Source organism: Erinaceus europaeus, chromosome 7, assembly GCF_950295315.1.
Source record: "Erinaceus europaeus chromosome 7, mEriEur2.1, whole genome shotgun sequence".
Lineage (NCBI taxonomy): Eukaryota > Metazoa > Chordata > Mammalia > Eulipotyphla > Erinaceidae > Erinaceus > Erinaceus europaeus.
In genome coordinates, this window is record NC_080168.1 from 129,522,104 (window position 1) to 129,539,736 (window position 17,633).

Consider the following 17,633-nt stretch of genomic DNA (forward strand, 5'->3'; position numbering starts at 1 on the left):
GATAGGACTCTTTCCTAGTAAACAGAAACAGAACAAGGGAGGACTCAGTTTTTCTTGCTTAATTAAGGGACAGTCCCAGCTTCTAGAACCTCAGCAACGTGGGAGCCAGATGTCTGGTGTGCAGTCTCTGACTCACCACTTCATACTTTCATGACTTTGGGCCAGTATGTCCATGTCTTTTTGTTGTTGTAAGTATTGATAATTAACTGTATATACTTTTTGTATTTTTTTTCCCCTCCAGGGTTAATGCTGGGCTCGGTGCCTGCACCATGAATCCACCGCTCCTGGAGGCCGTTTTTTCTCCCTTTTTGTTGCCCTTGTTGTTGTAGCCTTGTTGTGGTCATTATTATTGCCATTGTTGATGTTCTTCATTGTTGGATACGACAGAGAGAAATGGAGAGAGGAGGGGAAGACAGAGAGGGGGAGAGAAAGACAGACACCTGCAGAACTGCTTCACTGCCTGTGAAGTGACTCCCCTGCAGGTGGGGAGCCGGGGGCTCGAACCGGGATCCTTACGCCAGTCCTTGGTGCTTTGTGCCACCTGTGCTTAACCCACTGCGCCACCGCCCGACTCCCTACTTTTCGTATTTTATTTTGTTTTTTATTAGTGATTTATTAGATTACAAGATAATATAGTATAGATCCACACCACAGCCACCACTAAAATTGTGTGTGTGCCCCTCCCCCGCAATGATAAAATAATATCCATCATTATTCTTTCAAAGTTTGGCTAAATTTCTTTTTTTTCTGATTTTTTTTTTACTGGGGAATTAATGTTTTACATTCAACAGTAAGTACAATAGTTTGTACATGCATAACATGTCTTATAAACTCATGTGTTTCAATTCTGTATATTCCACATGTATGTGGAACTATCTGATAGTTCTGTCTTTAACCTACTAGTTCACTAAGTACGATCACTTCCAGTGTTATCAGTTTTGTCCTGAAGACTACAATAGCATCTCTTTTAAATTGCTGAGAGCACTCCACTAGGCATTAAGACCTGTCACATACCTTCGTGCATCTGTTCCCTTGAATTAGCATTTCATGCCCACAGGTGTTGTGTTTGGAAAAGAAGTCATTTGATTCATCCATATACAATACAACATTTCACATAAGCAAGAGATACAGATATAGAAGCCAGGCTACCTTTGAGGCATATGTAGCAGGAGGATCAAATCCAGGGTTTCAGGCATTCAATTCCTACACTCTATCCGCTGAACTATTTCCCTGGGATCTCGGGTGTTCTTGTTATATCATACAAGCTAATGTCTATACAGGTCTTACTAGTTTCTAGTACATACAAGTGGTATATTCAAATTATGCTTTTTTTTTAAAGTTAGCTCATATAATATATGTGAAAAGAAGTTATTCAGAGAGCTGCAACTCTTAGAATCTGTGTGTCCTCAGTGTTGTGTTTATTTTAGGTGCTTGCTTATCGAGGTGGCTATTGGACTCTTCTTCAGAACTGTTGTCGGACCCTTTGGAACTACACTCAGGAGCTACAAATAATTCAAAGACAGATAGCTGATCTTTATAAAGTGTATCCCATTAACCAGGATGTTTTCCTCTGTACCATTGTTTTGCCATTCTACTTGGGAGCAGAATCACTTATTGAAATGTTAATAGAACTACAAAATGTCAATGCTATTAAGGTAAGGGTATGTGGGTAACTATTTTCACTGTATTGAATTAAAATACTTATTTCACTATGAAGCCTGGGGTTAGACACCAATATTTTTATTTTGTTCTTATTTGCTTTATCTGTGTTTCATTTGTATCTCCTTACTTTTTGGATCACAATACACAAATTGAGATTAACTATGCATTTTTTAACCTGAAAATTCAATTTCTTTTTTAAAAATTTTATTTATTATTGGATTGTGACAGAGAAACTGAGGGGGGAGGGGTTTGGAGAGGGAGAGAGACAGACACCTGCAGCACTGCTTCGCCACTTGTGAAGCTTTCCTCTGCAGGTGGGGACCAGAGGCTTGAACCTGGGCCCTTGCACACTTTAATGTCAGTGATTAACAGGTGTACCACCACCTGGCCCCATGAAAATTCAATTCACTAAAAAAAAAAAGTTATTTCTTTATTGGCAGATTAATATTTTACAGTCAACAGTAAATACAGTAATTTGTATATGCATAACATTTCCCAGTTTTCCATATAACAATACAACCCCCACTAGGTCCTCTGTCATCATGTTCCAGGACATGAACCCTCCCCCCACCCACCCCAGAGTCTTTGGTGCAACACACCAACTCCAGTCCAAGTTCTGCTTAGTGTTTTCCCTTCTGATCTTATTTTCAACTTCTGCCTAAGGGTGAGATCATACAATATTCATCCTTCTGTTTCTGACTTACCTCACTTAACATGATTTCTTCAAGCTGTATCCAAGATGTGCTGAAAATGGTAAAGTCACCCTTTTTAATAGCTGAGTAGTATTCCATTGTGTGTATAGACCACAACTTGCTCAGCCACTCACCTGTTGTTGGACACCTGGGTTGCTTCCAGGTTTTGGCTATTACAAATTGTGCTGCTAAGAACGTATGTGTACACAGATCTTTTTGGATGGATATGTTGGGTTCCTTAGGGTCTATCCCCAGGAGAGGAATTGCAGGATCATAGGGTAGGTCCATGTCTAGCCTTCTGAGAGTTCTCCAGACTGTTCTCCACAGAGGTTGGACCCATTGACATTCCCACCAGCAGTGCAGGAGGGTTCCTTTGTCCCCACACCCTCTCCAGCATTTGCTGCTGTTACCTTTTCTGATGTCTGACACTCTCACAGGAGTGAAGTGGTATCTCACTGTTGTCTTTATTTGCATTTCCTTGACAACCAATGACTTGGAGCATTTTTTCATGTGTTTCTCGGCCTTTTGGATCTCTTCTGTGGTGAATATTCTGTCTATTCTCTCCCCATTTTTGGATGGGGTCATTTGTTTTCTTGTTGTTGAGTTTAGTGAGCTCTTTATTTATTTTTGTTATTAGCCTCTTATCTGATGTATGGCATGTAAAGATCTTCTCCCATTCTGTGAGGGGTCTCTTGGTTTGGGTAGTGGTTTCTTTTGCAGAAGCTTTTTAATTTGATGTAGTCCCATTGTTTTATTTATTTTTTTTAGTCTTCTTTGTAATTGGATTTGTTTCATTGAAGATGTCTTTAAGATTTATATGGAAAAGAGTTCTGCCAATATTGCCCTCTAAGTATTTGATCATTTCAGGTCTAGCAACCAAGTTCCTGATCTACTTGGAATTTACTTTTGTATTTGGTTAAATATAGTGATTAAGTTTCATTCTTCTGTGTTTCTCAACACATTTTTTCCAACACCATTTGTTGAAGAGACTCTCCTTTTTGAGAACCTTTGTCAAAGATTAGATGTCCATAGGTGTGGGACTTCTGGGCTCTCAAAGGTTATTCTTTTTTTTCTGATTTCTTTAGTGTAGTAAAAGACAAGACTTCAATAGTAGACAGTTAACTAAAGAAATCAGAAAAAAGGAACAGAGGGGAAAACATAGGAAACAAATGACATATACCAAATCTAACTCAGTCATATGAATAACTATTGACACATTAAATGTTAAATATATTAAACACCCTTGGTTAAAAATTAGAAACGGATTGGATAAGAAGAAAGACATGTCCTTGTCTACAAATGACATACTTTGAATATAAAACAGTAAGTAAACTGAAAATAAAACACTGAAAAGATGTACCACAAAAACAATAACCGTAAAATAGCTGGCAAGGTTATATTAATTAGGAAAGATAATATTCAACTCAGGGAATGCTTTGAAAACATTCTGTTGGATAAGCCTATCAACTTTTGATCTGCGTAATACAATGTAATTTTTCTTCTGTTCATTTTTTCTGTGTCATATTTTGCTGATCACATTCAGTCTTTCTAACAAAGCATAGAGTAAAATCTGAAATGACCCAGTTGTTTTCAATATGCTGCTTGCAGGTTGTTGAAGAGAAGGGAGAATTCAGTGTTCCAAGCTGCTATGGAAATATTAAAAATGATAATGGTGGTTCTAGCCTTACATTTGAGCATCCTTTGGATGACGTCAATGTGGTCGACTTAAAGTGGATCCATGACTTTGTGTTAAAATCTCTGGAACTTTTATATCAAGTGGAAAGATGGGAAAATCTAGTGTCACTGGCCATTATGTTCAATTCAGTTTCACAGTGAGTACTACTGCAAGGGTGATCAACAGTGACAGGCTTCACTGGAAAATATGTGTTTTTAAATTTTTTTTAAAGAAACTTGTGGTTTCTTTTTTTTATATTTATTTATTTCCCCTTTTGTTGCCTTTGTTGTTTTTTCATTGTTGTTGTAGTTATTGATGTCATTGTTGTTGGATAGGACAGAGAGAAATGGAGAGAGGAGGGAAAGACAGAGAGGGAGAGAAAGACAGACACCTGCAGACCTGCTTCACTGCCTGTGAAGCGACTCCCCTGCAGGTGGGGAGCCGGGGGCTCCAACCGGGATTCTTGAGCCGGTCCTTGCGCTTTGCGCCACCTGCGCTTAACCCACTGTGCTACCACCTGACTCCCAAAAAGATGTGTTTTAATTAGTGTTTACTGCTCTTAACACACATTTTTCCCCCTGTGCAGTGAGAGGTATACAGAGCAAGTGACACCACTCCTGGTGTTTGCACAGCGCCAGCTTCTTCTAAGAATCAACAAGTTCAAGGGTCCAGATATTACCCAGCAGCCTTGTGCACTATATGAATCTCGACAGAAAGAGAAAGTAGGTTTGCTTCTATTGTTTGTGCCATTATGATTTTCTTTTCTTTTACTATTTACTTACTTTTACTAGATAACTGCTCAGCTCTACTAGTGGTGGTGTGTGTGTGTGTGTGTGTGTGTGTGTGTGTGTGTGTGTGTGTGTGTGTAGGGGCGTGGAATTGAACCTGGGGTTTGGAGCCTTTTTCCTGTCTGTCCTGCCCTATTTATTAACTTAACACGCACATATAAACTACCAGCCAGTACCACTGCCTATGGCATCACAGGCCATGTCCTGCCCAGGCGTCACCACACTAATGGGGGTTGAGATCCGATTCCTGCTCCCCCATCCCCAGTCTGAGTGCTTCAGGAGGTGCAGCTACCCGCCGAGGACTTTGTCTTCTCACAGAGGTTGCTGGTGAGTCGGAAGCAGGCTGCACACCCTGTGTGGGGAGAATATTGTCTAACTTCCTGCTTATCAAGATTAATTTCAGAGGAGAGGACTTAACTCATAAACAGATGGTGATATTTCTAAGCACTCTAAATTCTCTGAAGAAAGCCAGTGGGCTAGCAGCAGGCTGAGGTGGGCCCAGGGGCCTGCAGCCGTGGTGATCGGGAAGGTCTGTTGGAAATGGCACTATCGGATGAGCCTTGCAGTGAGACTGTGTGCTAGCTCAAGGACAGAAAAGGGTAGGGCCCTGCAGTGGGGCAGAAGCAGGCCTGAACCTCCTGTGTTCCCCATCCACATTACTACTCTTACTGAGGTGATGACCACTAAAACTGTCTCTCTGGTCAAGAGCTTTCTCCTGAATCCTGTATAGACATCTAACTGGCAGTATCAGTCAGGTTTCAAGCAGAGAAGCAGAACTAGTAAGATTTTTCTGTGTCTGTCTATCCACCCTTATACACATCCATCCATCTATCATTATCAGTAAAGGTTAATTACAAGAGACTGGCTTATGTGGTCATAGTGACTGGCCAACTAGTCCAGAATCCGCAGGGCAGTAGTCAGAAAGGAGTATCAGCAGAAAGGAGCCCTGCAGCCGTGGCCGGAAGCTGCTATCCAGAGACTGTCAGTGAGGCAGGAACCAGTGAGGAGAAAAGCACTGAAGACCTGGCTTCTGTTTGGAGACTGCTAAGCCCCTCAGGGATTCAACTGATTGGACCTGACCCACTGGCGACAATCGCTCCTGTTTGGAATCAGTTTATTATAGATTTTAATTGGTGTCTTCAACATCCTCTCAGTAACACCCAGGTTCCTGTTTGGTTGAATCTGGGAGACCAGGTGTGTGTGTGTGTGTGTGTGTGTGTGTGTGTGTGTGTGTACACATGGTGTGTGTGTATGATGCATGGTGTGTGTGTGTGTATACATGGTGTGTGTGTGTGTATACCTGGGGTGTGTGTGAACATGGTGTGTGTGTGAACATGGTGTGTGTGTGTATACATGGGGTGTGTGTGAACATTGTGTGTGTGTACATGGTATGTGTGTGAACATGTGTGTGAACGTGGTATGTGTGTGAATATGATGTATGTGTGAATACATGGTGTGTGTGTGAACATGGTGTGTGTGAACATGGTGTGTGTGTGAACAAGGTGTGTGTGTGTGTGTACATGGTATGTGTGTACATGGTATGCATGTGTGTATGCATGGTGTGTGTGTGAACATGGTGTGTGTGTGAACATGGTGTGTGTGTGTGTATACATGGGGTGTGTGTGAACATGGTGTGTGTGTACATGGTGTATGTGTGAACATGTGTGTGAACATGGTGTGTGTGTACACATGGTGTGTGTGTATGATGCATGGTGTGTGTGTGTACGTGGTGTATGTGTGAACATGGTGTGTGTGAACAAGGTGTGTGTATACATGGTGTGTGTATACATGGTATGCATGTGTGTATGCATGGTGTGTGAACATGTGTGTGTGTATGAACATGGTGTGTATGAACATGGTATGCGTGTGAACATGGTGCGTGTGAACATGGTGTGTGTGTGTGAACATGGTGTATGTGTGTGTGTGTGAACATGGTGTGTGTGTGTGAACATGGTGTGTGTGTGTGTGAACATGGTGTGTGTGTGTGAACATGGTGTGTGTGTGTGAACATGGTGTATGTGTGTGTGTATACATGGTGTGTGTGTGTGAACATGGTGTGTGTGTGAACATGGTGTGTGTGTGAACATGGTGTGTGTGTGAACATGGTGTGTGTGTGTGTGAACATGGTGTGTGTGTGAACATGGTGTATGTGTGTGAACATGGTGTGTGTGTGTGTGTGTGAACATGGTGTGTGTGTGAACATGGTGTGTGTGAACATGGTGTGTGTGTGAACATGGTGTGTGTGTGTGTGAACATGGTGTGTGTGTGTGAACATGGTGTGTGTGAACATGGTGTATGTGTGTGTGTATACATGGTGTGTGTGTATACATGGGGTGTGTGTGAACATGGTGTGTGTGAACATGGTGTGTGTGTATACATGGGGTGTGTGTGAACATTGTGTGTGTACATGGTGTGTGTGTGAACATGTGTGTGAACATGGTGTGTGTGAACATGATGTGTGTGTGAATACATGGTGTGTGTGTGAACATGGTGTGTGTGTGAACAAGGTGTGTGTATACATGGTGTGTGTACATGGTGTGTGTGTACATGGTATGCATGTGTGTATACATGGTGTGTGTGTGAACATGGTGTGTGTGTGAACAAGGTGTGTGTGTGTGTACACATGGTGTGTGTGTATACATGGTGTGTGAACATGGTGTGTGTGTATACATGGGGTGTGTGTGAACATGGTGTGTGTACATGGTGTATGTGTGAACATGTGTGTGAACATGGTGTGTGTGTACACATGGTGTGTGTATGATGCATGGTGTGTGTGTACGTGGTGTATGTGTGAACATGGTGTGTGTGAACAAGGTGTGTGTGTGTATACATGGTGTGTGTATACATGGTATGCATGTGTATATGCATGGTGTGTGTGTGTGAACATGGTGTGTGTGTGTGAACATGTGTGTGTTTATGAACATGGTGTGTGTGTGTGAACATGGTGTGTGTGTGTGTGTGAACATGGTGTATGTGTGTGTGTGTGTGAACATGGTGTGTGTGTGAACATGGAGTCTCCCTCCCATTTCATGCTCACAAATTAGCGAAGCAAGTTGACCCATCCAGGCAGCTTCGTGCAGTCTTCACAGCGCCCCTCCAGTGCTCAGGACACTGTTCCAGTCCTGCACATCTCAAACAAGCCTGTTCTGCCAGTGCTGCTCCGCCTCAATTGTTGACACCCCATTCTCTCAACTGCTCAGACCAGACACCCCAAAGATACCTGGCTTCTCTCTAGCTTTGAACCCTCATTTTAAACTAGTTGACAGATCTTTTATTTTAAATTTCTTTATTGGGGGATTAATGGTTTACAGTCAACAGTAAAAGACAATAGTTTGTACATGTGTAACATTTCTTTTTTTTTTTTTTCCCCTCCAGGGTTATTGCTGGGCTCGGTGCCTGCACTATGAATCCACCGCTCCTGGAGGCCATTTTTTCCCCTTTTTGTTGCCCTTGTTGTTGTAGCCTCGTTGTGGTTATTATTATTGCCATTGTTGATGTTGTTCGTTGGTGGATAGGACAGAGAGAAATGGAGAGAGGAGGGGAAGACAGAGAGGGGGAGAGAAAGACAGACACCTGCAGACCTGCTTCACCGCCTGTGAAGCGACTCCCCTGCAGGTGGGGAGCTGGGGCTCGAACCAGGATCCTTACGCCGGTCCTTGCGCTTAGCACCACATGCGCTTAACCCACTGCGCCACCGCCCCACCCCCATGTGTGTAACATTTCTACATAACACCCCCAGACCCCTACCTACCTTCAGAATGAACTTAGATCTTGACCAGTTCTCAATAATTCCACCACTCCAGCTCTGGTCTAAGGTGCCATTATGTTTATCTGATCCAAATTTCCGTGAAAGACCTCCTAAGAAGTCTTTCTTCTACCTCCACCCTCAACCCCTGCCTCCAGCCCAATTCCAGAGTTATAGACAAAGCAGCCCCTTAATTATCTAAATCAGACAGTGCCATTCCTCCATGGTCAGGTTTCCTGTAGTCTTCAGTTAAGTGAATGTCTTTATCAGGGACTTAGCACTCTGATGAAGGTATCTACCACTGTGCTTATCACCAGTCACTCGTCTCCTATTTCTCCCCAGCAGGTTCGAGCTGCAGTGTTCTTTAAGACATTCCTGTCTCAAGGTTTTTGAATTTGCTCTTTCCCTGCTTGAATATTTATTCCCCAGATATGCACATTGATTTTTTTTTTCTTTTCACCTTTATCTAGTCTGTTAAAAGTTTCATTCTCTGAGGAATTTCCCTACTGTCCTGTTTAAAATGAGATCACAATGTTGACTTTTTAATACACTACTATATAATGTGTACTTCACACCATTGTCTTGCTTATTGTCTCTCTGCTTCCACTAAAATCAAAGGGAGGGGGACTTTTGTTTACTCTGTTCTTTGCCGTTCCATCCCCAGAGTTTGAAGCAGTGTTGGCACGTACTAGGAGGTCAATAAAGAGCTGTTTCGTGCAACTGGAGATGTGGGTGACTTGGTCAAGTTGGAATTATTAGCCTGTGGGAAGGGATTTGGGTTTTCTCAGATTGTCTCCATCTCCTTGTGGAGCTGGGTAAAAGGGACAGTAAGTCAGCAACCTCTGCAAGGGTCACATTTTAGCAGCAGGTCATTCCAAGGATGGAGGGTGGACAAACACAGAGAAGAGGCTCTGGGGCCTTTTGGGAAAAGTTTCCTTCTGTCTAAAGTTCTTTATGTTTTCATATAATTTTTTTTCTAGTGCTCTGCTCATCTCTGGCTTATGGTGGTATGGGGGACTGAACCTGGGAATTTCTTATAATTTTGGGACTTGTTCGTTAGAAAACAGATTATTGTAAAGATTGCAGAGGAAGTTAGTTCTGGAAAACTTCACAAGGGAAGTTTAAATTGCACCAATTATGAGTCTGGTAGAAAAATCTTTTACTGGAAAAACAGGCTACAATTTAAATATGTTTCAGTTTACATAATGGAAGATATATTTAAACTAGTAAATCTACAAAATATCAGAAAATCATACTCTAATTGCTCTACATAATTCACTTAATGTTCTTCCAGCTGTGCTATGTAAAAGAAATCCAAAAAATTATGTAGCCACTTTTTTCCCCTGCAAGTTTTCATGATTGAAGGTTGCTCTGCTAGCTTTTATCTGTGGCATCATTTTGCATCTTTATTTTTTACAAATGAAAAATAAGACCAATTCATGTACACCAAAAACGTCAGCTATAAAAGCCTCCCAGCACTGGTTTTCATCTTTCCTTTTAAAGATAACCTGCCGAAATTTCATTGAGAAGCAACTTGTGATTAATACTTCAATCAAGAAAGTGACAGAGACAGGAAATGATACAGAGGCCCTGCAAAAGCACATCTATTCAGGTCAGAACCAATCTCCTTGAAGCTCGCTCTGTTTTATTTAAAGTTAAGTTTCTTACTGTGTTTTGTAAGTCACATCTTCCATAATTAAAATATTTGCAAAAATCTTTATTACAGGGTAGTTTGACTGAAAAGAATTCATTGTTATATCTACCATTTCATGCTGCTGTAAATATCACATGAGAGGAATTTCAAATGTCTTTAGTCACTTAATCTGTAAATTGAGATGGGAGATGTAGAAAGGGGAGGAGTATATGATGAGAGAGCAGAAAGGCGCCAAAAGGCTGCTCTGTGTGTTTCCTCCTGCTTCTGGCTCACTTGGGGGTGCTTCCCTCCTTCCTCTTTTGCTATTATCTTTTGTATTGTTTTAATTTCTATAAAAATGTACTTTCCTATAGTCAAAATAGATTTCCTGATGGTTAAGTTGTAGATCCATTGATTGGAATGTTAGAGATGATCACAGACCATCCGGACTCCTGTAGTCTTAGCTGCTAAGCCTCCTTAGAATATTTTGGCAGGGCTGGGGCAGCGGCCCCCTGGCAGGACACATACTACTAAGCTCAAGGACTCAGGCTCAAGCCCTGGTCCTCACCCTCAGGGGAAGCTCCAGGAGCTGCGGAGTAATGCTTCAGATGTCCCCTGTCTCTCTGTCTCTCCCTGTCTCTCTGTCTCTCACTCTCTATTAAAAATGACCCCATGGAATAATGGAGTCATGCAGGAACTGAGCCCCAGCAATAGCCCTGTTGGCAAGATAATAATAATAATATTCTTTTAACAGTGGATCTTGTAGGAGTGTGGCAAAAACATGAACTACAGATGAAAACCATGCTTTCTCATAGTTTTGTTTGTGTTTCTGCTTCTGAGGAAGGAAAAGAAAATGATGAGCCTCCCCTTTGGAGTGTTAGGATTCTTTCATGGATCTGTTGACTTTATGTACACGTCTATATAAACGCATGCTGTTGTTCATTCACTCACTCACTCATTCATGCAGGCATCAGGCACACAGGCAGACATTCAGGAAGTCAGTGGACATTTACTGGGTATCTGTTCTGTGCAAGGATGAAGGGTGAATGAGACTAATCTGGAAATCACAGCCCATGGAGGGAGGTGAATCAGTGAATGCCCTGCTGATGACAGCAGAATGGTGAGATTTATAGTTTCCTCCTGCTGCTGTAAACAATACTAGGCAGAGCTAGCATCTTCTTTTGAGAGCCTGCGTCCTGCATGTAATTTGAGGAGGCTGCCATTAAGAGAAGGCAGCAGCCCAGGCTCACACCGCTGGCAGGAATGAGCCGATAAAGGTGTTAGCAGACATGCAAGAGGCCGAGGGTCATCAGTTAATCAGTTAAAAGAGGAAAGTGATGGCATTTGTGATCTTGATTTCTGCTTCTTCTTCTTTTTTTATTTGCAGTGCCAGGGCCTCACAGATACATGATTTCATTATTCCCAGACCAATTTGAGAGAGAGAGAGAGAGAAAGTGTGAGAGACAGAAGGATAGAGAGAGGCTAGAGATGCTGTAACACCAGAGCTCTCCTGGTGCTGTTTCATTCCCATGTGGCCCTGGGGCTTGAGCACAGGCCATATTCATGATAAGTAAGGCACATATCCTATGTAATGAGCTATCTTCTGGTCCCTATATTTGTTTTCTTTCTTCTCTCTCTCTCTCATTTGACAGAGCAGAGAGAAATTGAGAAGGAAGGGGGAGATAGAGAGGAGGAGACAGAGAAAGACTCCAGCAGCCCTGCTTCATTGCTCATGAAGCTTCCTTCACCCTTGTGACTGGGAACTGGAACCCTGGTCCTTATGCATTTAACATGTCACTCTACAGAATGTACTACCTCCCAACCTCCCCCCCACATTTGTGTTCCGGAAGAAGCTTTGATGGCAACAGGGATGCTGGAGAACAACTACCCTGACACTGTGTCCTAGACAGGATGAGGGCCTGGGCCTATGTGGGGAAAGAGGGCCAGGCTGATAGAGGAGACCGTAGGAAGCCACCCACAGGACTGTGCTGTGCTCTGTGCTGGTTCAGTGAGGGAGATGGGTGAGGAAGTGGGAAGTTCATACTGCCTTGGATTCTGGCTTGGGTGGCTAGATGGATGGTGATGTCTTCACTCAGACAGGAAGTGAGAGCGCTCAGGGGGAAGGCATGTTGGAATTCTGAGTTGGCATTCCCTGCAGGATAACTGAGTTGAACCCTGCAGCCTGTGGTTGCATAGACCAGTGAAGTACTTTGGGTAGATTTGTTTTTATCCATCATTGTTTTGGAAGTGGTAGAAACTGGGGGCTTGCAGGAGGCCCCCCCAGGGAGGTGTGGAGTGGACCTGACTGCCCTGCTTTACAAAGCTGCCTGAACCAGCAGGCACTGGTGCCCATCAGCGGAAATCAACAGCGCCTAGACCTCACTCTCCTAGCAGAGGAGCAACAGCAGCACAGAGGTGGGGCGGGGCGCTGAGCTGCTGCTCACCCTGGGTTGGTGGGCTGGTAGGACATCCCTCGCGTCGACCCAGTTGCCGTGACTTGTGCCAAAGTGGGAGACAGGACACAGACGCAGTTCTGCACAGCAGCGGCACTGAGAGGCAGGCAGTGAATGGCTGAGCTCAGCCTTGGAAGCCAGGTCTCGGATACGTGCGCTACATGCTTGATGCTCATGGTTTGTTGATTATAGCAGCCCTGTTAAAAGAATGGCCACCGTGCACTGGAGGCCCAGCGGACTGCTGTGACAAGGGTCTCAGGTTGATGGTGAGAGTGGTTTAGACACTTTCATGGGAGATAAGAAACTACCCTCGCGTGTCAGCAGTTGTCCTGTGCACTGTTACTTCCCCAGTAGATGATATGAAACATGGACTTGTCATCGCACAATGATGCATCACACACCAGGCACTCTTGTAAATGCTTTGTGAGTATCAGCATCCAGCCAGCTAGTGAGATGGGCTTGTTAATTTCCTCCATTTTTCAGGCAGGGAGGGGAATAGAGTTGATATTCTTTTTTTGTCTTTGCTAATTTCAGTTGTGATTTGTATATGAATCATGTGCTGGCTCCCGAAGCTGCTGCTTGAAAGTGGCGTATGTGACTTCTGCAGATACTCAAGTTTCCCAGTCACACGGCCACACCCATCTAACTCTCAGGGTGGAAGCCTGTGGAGAGCCTTAATGACTGTCCCAGGAGCGAGCAGGGGCAGGACAGAATCCAGAGAGGTAGAGGCAGGTCTCAGGAGGTCGGGGAGGTGTGACAGATGAGAGCACTCCAAAGGCAAGGTGGGCGTGAGCAGAGGAGCCGCCAGAGCAGGGCCACAGCCCGCATAGCAGGGACCACGTCTCCACTGGCATTGCGAGACCGTTTCTCTGGGACACCTTCACCTTAGGACCCCCACTCATTATTTCCCCTTATAATGGTCTTCTCCATCCAGATGTCTGTCTGCTAAAACTCTCTCTCCCTCCTCTAAGTCCTTATGAGCATTTCTGCCGCTCTCTGATCATTCTACTCAAAACTGCACAGGGGGTGGGGGCGGGGAGCCAGAGTGCTCCCTGGTAGAGCCGGTGCCATGGCACACGGGGTCCTAGTCCGAGTCCTGGTACAGCCTGGGAGCACCCGGACCCTCTGAGGGGAGCCCGTTGTGGTAGTGTGTTGCTGTGCCGTTTCTCCTCTGTCTCCATCTGCTGCGCTCACTCTTCTCCCCCCCCCCCATAGAAACTAAGTGAAAATGTGGTCTAGGAGCCACCTAGAAGCATCACTTTTCCGTGAGGCCCTGGATTGACTTCATGACACCAGAAATAAGAAAGCAAAAGGCAAAAAAAAAAAAAAAAAGCAGAAAACAAGACTTCTCTCTGCCTTCTTTCACTCAAGTCCCCTTATTCTGCTAAATGTTTTTCTAATTTTTAAAAAATTTATTTATAAAATAAAAAACATTGGGGGGCTGGGTGGTAGCACAGCGGGTTAAGTGCATGTGGCACAAAGCGCAGGGACTGGTGTAAGGATCCCGGTTCGAGTCCCCGGTTCCCCACCTGCAAGGGAGTCGCTTCACGGGCGGTGAAGCAGGTGTACAGGTGTCTGTCTTTCTCTCCCCCTCTCTGTCTTCCCCTCCTCTCTCCATTTCTCTCTGTCCTATCCAACAACATCATCAATAGCAACAATAATAACCACAACAAGGGCTGCAAAATGGGAAAAATGGCCTCCAGGAGCAGTGGATTTGTAGTGTTGGCACCGAGCCCCAGTGATAACCCTGTAGACAAAGATAAAATAAAATAAAAAATAAATAAAAAACATTGACAAGACCATAGGATAAGACGGGTACAGTTCCACACAATCCCCTCCACCAGAGTTCTACATCTTATCCCCTCCCCTGACAGCTTTTCTATTCTTTATCCCTCTGGATTTAAGGACCCAGGGTCATTATGGGGAGCAGAAGGTGGAAGGTCTGGCTTCTGTAATTGCTTCTGCACTGGACATGGATGATAGCTGGTGGATCCACACCCGCAGCCTGTCTCTCACTTTCCCTAGTGGGGCAGGGCTCTAGGGGTAGTGGGGCTCCAGGGTGCCTTGGTGAGGTCATCTGCCCAGGGAAGTTGAGTTGGCATCATGGTAGCATCTGCAACTTGGTGGCCGAAAAGGAATTAAGAAATAAGGCAGAACAACTTGTTTAATAATCAGGAGCCTAAAGGCAGAATGTTCCTAGTTATGACCACAGAATGTGAGCTCAGACCTACAGGGATGCAGAGGTTACACAGGCTCCTGTGCTGAATATGGGCCCCAGATCAAATGATGTTTAAACACTTTTCCATATTTGAGAGCTTCTCTCTTCCCTGACCCAGCTTTCTAGTCCTATTTCCAACTCTGACACCATCTTCCCAGACAATACCTTTTGCCTATCTGCATGTTAGCTGTCAGGCTCAGGCAAAAACTAGTAAAGTCACGGGCCCCTTGAAATATAGCTAAAATAGACCTACTGGCTTTTTCCAAAACGGAGACCCCAAGTCTCATCTGATAAATCCTTTTTTTATCTTGAAGCTTGCATCACCATCCATCATTCTGTATGATTTATTTTCTTGTTGAATTCATTGATACCTAGTGTTTCCCCTGATGTTAGCTCTACCGGGGCAGGGAGTGCTGATTTGTTCACGGAAAGAGCCCAGGCTGCTATCAGTGTCTGGTACAGAGGAGGCACTCCATATCTCTTTGTTGATGAGCGACTTTGAGCAGAGACAGGCGGCAAGAGCAGAGGAAGCGCCTGAGTGGCAGATACGGGAGCGTTGAGCTGTGCTTGTCCGAAGTCGCTTCTCGGGAAGCTTGGCGGTGACAGGAAAGAGACAGCAACAACCACCCGGAAATATTTTGTGCAGAGGAGCTCAGGGCGACTTGGTGTGTCTGTGCTTTGTAGCATGATCTTGTGTTAAGTAGAATGAGCCAGTGAGAGGGAGGGCTTAAAGACAGGAAAAGCAGCTGGCAGGGAAAGGAGCTTCAGGAAAAGGGGCAGAGAGTAAACACCACCACATAATGGGGCACTGGGCTAGGAAGAGCTCATCAGGTAAGCTGCATGCTTGTGACACATGCGGCCCAGGTTTGAGTCCCAGCACTAGGTGGGGGTGCCGCCACGGCACTGGGGAAGCTCTAGTGTTATGGCAGACTCTCCTTCTCCATCTGTACGAAAAGTCACCTCAGGAGTGGTGAAGTCGGACATACCCTGACTCTGCAGTAAAGGAAAAACAAATAAAATAGGCTATTAGCTTCAGGCAGCACAGTAAAATGCCCTGCTGGTAGGACAGACAGGAAGGTCGGAAACTAGAAGGGGAGACATTGATGCTGTTCTCGCCAGAGTCCAGAGATTCTTTTTTTTTTTTTCCTGATAGAAGGAGACAGACACAGATAGAGAAGGAGAAATAGAGAGATGGAGACACAGCTCCAGCACTGCTCCACTGCGTATTAAGCTTCTGCCTTGCAGGTGGGGACTGGGGGCTTGAACTTGGGCCTTTGCATATGGTAATGTGTGCTCCATCAGCTGCACCACCAGCCGCCTTCGTCTCCTGAAGATTATTTTAAGGATTTTACTCATTTACGAATAAGAAAGATAGTAGAGAGAGAGAAAGAACCAGACGTCACTCTGAGACATGTGCTGCTGGAGACTGAACTCAGGACCTCAAGGTGGAGAGTCTAGTGCTTTCTTCACCACACCACCTCCCAGACCACTTGTTTGTTTGTTTGTTTTTAATGTGGACTGAATGTTGAGAACACAGCCTAAGTTGATAGGGTGGGAGATTTTAGGAGAAATGTATGAACAGACTGACCATGAGGGAAATTGAGAGGAAGGACTGTAAGGCTTACACTGTGGTGTAGGAATGCAGGTGAGGGAGGCTGGCTCTACTGCCAGTGGCAAATGAAAGCCCCCCCTCCATATTCTGTGTGCACTCAGTGGGAGTCCAGACCGGACTGAAGTTCTTCCTCAGTGCCCCTCTTCTCTTGACCTTGTCTTTCAAACCTCTGGATGTCTCCTAATTTGGAGACATAACTCGGAATATGATTTCTGTTATCCCCTCACTCCTTAAAAGAAGTGAAAATAACTGCAAGAAAATGTGCCAGGAAGACCCGCTGTCTAAATTACAACGGCCCCCGAAAGGCACGGGGACGCCCACACTGTGTGACCCCTGGTGCTTCGTGGCGGTGAGCACAGCGTGTCAGAAAAGCCCTTTGCAGCTGATCGCTAAAGTTCCACTTGAAAGGCTAACTTTCAAGTGGGCGGGCGGTGGGGTGGGAAGGAAGGTCACCTGGTGGCACCTGGCAGTGGTTCTCTTTGGGTTGTTTCTCAGCACTAGCGGAAGTCGAACCCGTTGGAACAATCGTCACAGCAGAGATCCTTGAAGAGCTAGACACTCTTATGATGGCAAAAAGAACTTTTGGACCCAGGTCCAATGTTTAGACTTTATAACCACTGGCCTTTTCTTTTCCTTCTAAGATTTATTTACTTACTTAAAGTCAGAACGTCACTCTGGCACAGAGGGTGCTGGGAATAGAACTAAGCGCCTCATTCTCAAGAGTCCAGTGTTGTACCCACTGTACCACCTTCCAGGCCCATAACCACTGTCAGGGACTTTAGTTCTGTGATCTTGAGAGGTCAGAGTCATCACACATTATAAGATAGGGAAATAAATGCCATTCCTACTTAAGGGGCCTGTTGTGCCTACTCGGATCTGTCTGTTCAGCCCGGAAGGGGCTCCCCAGCTGCCAGGCCCGGCTACCAGGTCCTTCCTCCAGGTTACATCCTCCTTCACACTTACAGCATTCAGGAAAAAGTTTATTCTTGTGAGGTGACAGAGACTTTATTTTGACTTTTTTGTGATAGTGTATGATGGTTAGATGATCCTGAATACTAATTAAAGGTTTTACATGGAGCCATTATCATTAAAATCTTGGCATCCAGTGTCTAGCTCTTTATAAGACTCTAGGACCTCTGTGACTAAGAGCATACT

General features: G+C 44.6%; 1 protein-coding gene across 1 annotated transcript in view; it reads left to right on the top strand.

The window, feature by feature from the left end:
* Positions 1-17,633, top strand: part of CFAP54 (cilia and flagella associated protein 54) — a 373,056-nt gene that overhangs the window by 173,397 nt on the left and 182,026 nt on the right. The window contains exons 36-39 of the mRNA XM_060195585.1: positions 1,428-1,655; positions 3,963-4,186; positions 4,616-4,751; positions 10,066-10,174. Of these exons, the coding sequence (XP_060051568.1) occupies positions 1,428-1,655; positions 3,963-4,186; positions 4,616-4,751; positions 10,066-10,174 (697 nt within the window). The remainder of the gene's footprint in view (positions 1-1,427; positions 1,656-3,962; positions 4,187-4,615; positions 4,752-10,065; positions 10,175-17,633) is intronic.